Source organism: Malus domestica, chromosome 12 (assembly GCF_042453785.1).
Source record: "Malus domestica chromosome 12, GDT2T_hap1".
NCBI lineage: Eukaryota > Viridiplantae > Streptophyta > Magnoliopsida > Rosales > Rosaceae > Malus > Malus domestica.
In genome coordinates, this window is record NC_091672.1 from 29,409,842 (window position 1) to 29,416,656 (window position 6,815).

At 38.9% G+C, this 6,815-nt stretch overlaps 1 protein-coding gene across 1 annotated transcript; it reads right to left on the bottom strand.

Annotated features, from left to right (window-relative positions):
* Positions 1 to 3,400: 3,400 nt before the first annotated feature.
* On the bottom strand, positions 3,401 to 5,053 carry LOC103414133 (ankyrin repeat-containing protein BDA1-like). Its single transcript, XM_029090106.2, has 2 exons — positions 4,406 to 5,053; positions 3,401 to 4,327 (listed from the first exon to the last, which is right to left on the bottom strand). Exons 1-2 carry the CDS (start codon positions 4,976 to 4,978, stop codon positions 3,518 to 3,520), a joined length of 1,383 nt encoding a protein of 460 aa, XP_028945939.1. The 5' UTR covers positions 4,979 to 5,053; the 3' UTR covers positions 3,401 to 3,517.
* Between the last annotated feature and the right edge of the window lie 1,762 nt (positions 5,054 to 6,815).

A 6,815-nucleotide genomic window follows, 5' to 3' on the forward strand; every position in this document is an offset into this window, starting at 1 on the left:
TTCATTGTTCAATCGGGAACCAATAAATAATACCAAAACTAACAGCACCGGCCCTTTAACTCTATCGCCGCTGTAATTCAAACGAATCCACTCCATGAAAATTTTAGTAGGCTTTCCGTTGCCAACTAACCATTCGACGCTTTTAAAATTTCTACTTCATTAGATTAAACCCACTGTTTATTTCTCTTCCTACAATCTATAAGATTGGCTCAAAGTTTCGCGCATCAACGGGATTGTCATACGCCATATCAACGACAATATCAACCTGCGGTTTCATCTGCATCTGATGAAACCAGAACTAAAGCTTATTCAGAACACACGCAATCTCACTTGGTGGAGACAAACACATAGTTTATTCAAACTACTATTTCACTATGGCGGGCGGCTTCAGCAGTAGCAACATAAATTGTGGGTTTTATCCGCGGTTTCTTTTTACAGGTTGACAAGTTCAAACGATTCAAGTTTTGTGTCACAATGGGAATATAATTCTGATAGGACAAAACGATCTTGGGAAAAATTTGCGAATACGAAGAATATATAAAGTAAGTTTTGCCCACTGTTTGACAAAGGCAAGAGCACTACCTATGTTCTCTTTACCCTTCTCTAAATATTAAGTATGTCCCCATTTTTTTATTTTTCCCCCTATTTATATAAAAAAAATTATAACGATAGTCCTTTAATTTTAATCAAATTTGATCATTAGTCGCTCATTTTTTACCCCTATTTATCTAATATTTAATCTAACAAATTTATTGTTTAACAATAATAAAAACACCAAATTTGAGCATTAGTCCCTCAACTAAAAATCAATGACCATTAGACCGTGTTTGTTTGGCCTCCTTAACTAGGATTGGCTTAAAACCTGTCCTAGTCCATCAATTAAAAATCAATGACCATCAAACTTTAAACTTCTCGTGTTTTTCTATGCCTTAGTTACCTTTCCTGTAGTTACATGCATTGTAATATGTTGTACTTCCAACTTATTTTGATGTAAATCTGCATCCAGGTTGAGATTGTGATGGGACATGAGGAGGAATTCGGTGTTAGTGTGGAAGAGGATAGCGCTCAGGCCATTGCAACTGTGCAGGATGCCGCGGATCTTATTAAGAAGCTCATTGAGAAGAACAAGGCTTAGAAGCGATGGAAACAGAGTCGAGTAATATTTTCATATCCTAGCCCTTTAGAGATAAGTACGTGGTAAACTGGTTTTGTACTCAGTCTTTTTGTGTTAATCCGAACCTTGTGGTTGAGTGGTTTTCTTATGAAGTTATGAATTTTCGAGTTTGTGTATGTTTTTCGGTCCCTTTCTTTTGCTCGGTGGAATTCTGATCACTTGAAGAATAAACTTACAATGTCTGCTGACATAGTTCAAGTGACATGCTAGGTAGAACAGTTCACGGAAAAGGCAAATTAAACTTATAACATCTTTGCTAGTCCTAAACTAGTCTTAGGCCCTGTTTGAAAATATTTCTTTTAGACGCACTTATCCCCTTATAAGCATTTTTAGTAAGAGCACTAATATTAATCACATTGAAATGCAACTGCTTCCAAACAGAATGACACAACAAGTGTTTATTCCAAAAAGTCGGGTGCTATGTTTTTGATGATATGAAAAGTTGAAAACGCTTTAAAAGCACTAGTTTCTATTGGATTGAGATCTTATCTGGATCTCAACACTCTGGAGCCAGAATGAAAAATTCGGACTACATGATTTAAATTGAACGATTTGAACACTCTGGAGCCCACAGATTGAGAAATTCGGACTACATGATTTAAGTTGAACGGTTTGAATTTTTTAGTCTGAGTGAGGTGGGCCAGTGTGATGCGCTAATAGTGACAGCAGGATTTCGAATTTCTTGGTTCCTGGACTCCAGAGTGTAAAATCCGGAGAGGATCTCAATCCGTTTCCGTTAATCATGTCGTTGTATGATTTGAAACAAAAGAGTTAAAGTTCATTTTCTTTTGATTAATACGCTATGAACCACAGTTGATCAATGGGCTTATGTCCGCCTAGTCTTTTCCTTGTATTTTCTTTTCCAAGAGGGGTACGGTCTATGTCCCCCCCTTCTTTTTCCGGCATTTCCTTTCTCAAAAGGGGTAAGGTGCATGTCCCCCCCTTTCTCTTTTGTATTTCTTTTCTCTTGTTCTATGAGGGGTTAGGTTTATGTCCCCCTTGTCTAGGTGTAACTTCTTTTTTCCTATCAATAAAATTCCCTCGTACCGCCGAGGTTCTCCAAAAAAAAAAAAAAAAAAAAAAAAAAAACTTGAAATCAATTACTCAAAAACCGTCAATGCATACTTATTGCATAACTAAGATACAATACGACATCATACCAACACCAAAAGGACACAATCAACTCAGGTATTTTGCTATGCAGTAACAGATTGAATCCCTATATACAGTGAGCGTGTTAATCATATCGTCTTGTGATGAACTTGTCGAATTCCTGGAGAACTGAAACCATCTTCGATATGGACTTGGAACGGTACATGAACAACATGAAGCCGTAAGCTGCAGCAACCACTAGGTTGTGGACAACCTACAAGTCCCACTTCATCCAATAGGTGCGGTCGTTTTTAGTAGATGAAGAGTAGCTTGAGACTCAAGTTTCAAATGCGCGTGAATCCGAGATGCAGAAGAGTAATTGTTTGAACTCTGTTCATGTAAATTCATAATCTATTGATGAGATAACTATAATAATCAAGATAGACTTTGAATAATCTTTCAGTTGACATCATAGGGTGGAACATCTGCATCAGGCTTAACCCTTGGAAGTAAATTAATTAAGTCAACATTTATAGGTTTGAAAATACCTGGCAAACGGTTCATGTTTGTCGTATTCGTTTTATACCTGTTATCTTAACGGGGTTCTTAACAATAACAGGTGATCAGATTCTACTTCCCTAGCGTTGTTTCGTAGAGATTGCTAGGTAAAGAACTGAGTTCTCATGTTTGTCCTTCATACACCTGTTCGGGGGAATTGAGTTCTTCACGAGATAAAGAATAGCTTGATAAAAATCTCCGCCTAGGCCTAGGCGCTAGGTAACTGCCCACTGTCTCGATTAATGCCTAAGTGTTTGAAAATTAAGAAATGGCGTGTAGACCGCCTAAGCACCCGCATAGCCCGTCCAGACCCGTCTAGACACCTGCCTAGGTTGCAACTCACTTAGATAGAAAATAGATAACTTTCTTTTTGCATTTTATTGTTTCCAATAAATTGTAAGAAACTTATTGAACACTTCAATAAACAAACATTATATGTTTGCTCCCCATATTTATATTATGTTCCAATATTTCATAATATATATGTCATTCTATTTTCTAATTTATCATGAAATTACATATATTTTAAGTATAAACAGACACTAATTTACACGAAATACAATAGATTTACTTAGATCTGCCTAGGCGCCTGCTTAGGCTCAACCTAGCCGCCTAGGCGCTAGGCCCCAACTCGCCGCTCAACTAGTGCCTAGTGTCTTTTAGAACCTTACTTTCCAGCCGTCAATAACAATTTTACCACCAAATTAATTCAAAGAACCGAAGGATCCATTTTCCGAGAGGTTTTGTAAGCCTGATCGTGACCGGGTGCCTAGCCAATTTGGCAGAAATTCCGACCAAAAAAGGCAAAACCGATGTGAACACAGTGATAAAGAGCCAAGTGTTATATGATGGTGCAATGTTGACAACCGCAGTGCTGTAGGTGGTGTATACCGCTATGATGCAGATTTGAAGCTCCAACTGGAGAGGGAAATTGACTGTGAGGACGATCATGGTGTAAAGTGAAAAGTAAAATCCAATCGAGTTGAAAACCACAAAAATGACGAATGAAACTTCACTATAAGAACCCATGATGGACCTTCCTGCCAAGTGTACTGGTTCATTGCTGCTGCCAGTCCCATTATTATTCACATCACTACTATCCTGCCAAATTCCATTTGGAGGGTTGAGTCCCACTTGAAAGGTGGCCGTAGCCACTAGTGAAGCGACAACTAGCAGCGCGTTACGTGCATCGCTAGGACTGTCTCTGCCCTTTTTGAACTGGAAGTATTCCCACCTATTTGTCTTCTGCGGCTCCTGCTGCAACTGATGAGTCTCTGATGACGTGTGGTTATGGTTATGGCTATGAGAATTGGAGAATTGGAAACCAGAGTGGACTATATCTCCTGCTCTCAAAGCTCCAGCACCACGAAGGATTGCCTCCATTTCCCAATCACCGGTTTCATTTGGGAAGACCAGATCCAAAGCTGTGAGACCCCTATCGTTTACAGAATTTACTTCCAAGGCTCCTGCAATTGTTTCACTGCCAACTAATCCTTCCACCACCTGCGATCATTAGTCAACTAACAAATCAATATGGACTAAAATTCATGGGTACTGATCAACGGTTCAAATAGTACTTGCCTGATGTTGTTTTTTCCAGGTTGCTAGATGAAGAACTAAGTCGCCATGCTTATCCTTCATGTTCAGGATGTGCACCTTGTTCGTTTCTGCAACCAATTCCACCAAAAATTTGATTGCTTTAAACTGGCTGCACTTAACAGCAAGGTGAATAACAGTCTCCCCTTGTACGGTCACATCTTCAACACTTTCTGGACAAGCCAAGACCATTTCTCTAATTACGTCTACCCTCCCCCTGCTAGCGGCATAATGAAGAGGAGTCCACTCATCTCTTCCGTTTAGCTGGCAGAGTCTCCGGTCAACCCTCAGCATCTCCCTTACAATTTCCAAATACCCATTGGCGGATGCAATATGCATGGGGCTAAAACCATCCTGGTTCAGTTCTTCGACATAATCTGGTTTCAACCTCACAACCTCCTTGACAAAGTCGACATGCCCAGCAATCGAAGCAACATGTAAAGGATTATCTGTGGAAGTTAGCGCAAGGCTATGGAGTAGAAGTGGATTCTCTGCCAGCAATTGATGCAAAAGTTGGACATCTCCCTTCTGAGAAGCGTCAAACAGCCTTGCATCCATTGCAAAGGGTTGTGTTAATTGATAAGCACCTCATCTCCATTGAGTGTCTATATATAGCCTTAGCGGGTGAACAGGTTTTCACTAGATGCAGCACTCTCAAAGTCAAAGAAATCTTCACTATATAAACATAACCTGTTCGGGTTTGTTAAGGTACAAAATTCCAGGATCAGACACGTAGCAGACTAATTGTTTGAACTCTATTAATGTAAATTCATAATCTATTTACGAGATAACTATAATAATTCAGGAAAACTTAGAAAAATCTTTCAGTCAAATTTCGTGACATCGTATAGTGGCCTCAGCGTCATTGTTGGAAGTTTCTTGGAACAAAGAAATAACATTTGACATGTAAAATGTCGATGTTTCAAGATGTTACATCGCCATCAAAGCTCGTCCATTGTGAAGAATATACAAGCTTTGTATTGGAATAAGTCAATATTTAGGAAAAAAAAGGAATGAAAATATTTTGTAATTATTAGAGTCATGTTTTTGGAAGGATATTGTGTCCTTTATTTTGTTTCCTTTTGTAATAAGGATTGTATGTACCTTTTATTCAGAATTGTGGAATACAGAAAAGTTAAGCCGTAAAATTCTATTTGGCATCAAGAGCTAGTTTTCAATCCAAAACCCTAAACAAAAACTTCATGCTGTTGCGACTGTAATCAAGTCCAGCACTGTAAACGTGTTGCTACAAGTTTTACCGTGAGTAGTATAAAGTTTCGTGCTTTGCTGCTGTCCCTGTATTGTTTTGCCGTGCTGTCTGCCAAAACAAAAGGGGAAAAAAATAGGGATTGGCTGCTGCTGGAATTGCAGCGTACAATCCATTTTTTTTCTCTGCCTTTTACCTCTCCCAGACCCTGCGTAAAGCGGGAGCCTTGTGCACTGGGTACGACCTTTTGCCTTTTAGTGCTGCTGCTTGTGTTTTTGCAGCGTGAAAAGTGGTCTACAATTGCTGTGATCTTGCAATTGACCCCGTGAGTGTGTTTTTTGCTGCTGCCTTGGATTGCAGCGTGAGGTATTACGTGAGTTATCAACTAGTTGATTGGTTACTTGTCGTGCATCAATAATCACAGAAGCTCACAGTGGCATGCTGCTGTTATAGCACTGCTACTGTCCGTATGTTATTATATTGGTTTTGCTGAGTATCTACAAGTTTTATCTGTGGAGTCTACTGCAATAATTGAATATTGGTGTGATTGCTGTGAGAATATTCTATTGCAAGTAGTTTTCATGGACTATTACTATGATGAATACAGATTGGATTTTGGATTTTGGTGCAACGGATCATATGGCGTATGATAGAACTTTGTTTTAGTCAATGAAAGATTCTCATAGAAAGTGTGTGGCAACTGCCAATGATACTACTGATGTTGTTGTTGGGGAGGGAACAGTGTCTCTTACACCCTCTATTCCGTTACAAAATTATTTATTGGTTCCGTCATTGTCCCATCACTTATTGTCTGTACCTCAAGTCACTGAACAATTGGATTGTGTTGTAGTAATGTATCCTTCATTTTGCTTGCTTTAGGGATATTCAGACAAAGGAGATCATTGGGCGTGACACTAAGAGAGAGGGGCTATATTATGTGGATGACATGGTTCCTAGAAGAGCTAATTTGGTTCATTCGTCACGTAATAGTAATATATAAAAGGTATTGTTATTGCATCGTCGTTTGAGGCATGCATCGTTTGGTTATTTGAAACATATATTACCTGATTTGTTCAGTGGTATTGAAGATTCAGAATTGAAATGTGAAGTATGTATTTTAGCCAAAAATCATCGTGCTTCATTCCCTCCAAGTATGAATAGAAGATCTTTTCCATTTGCACTAGTACA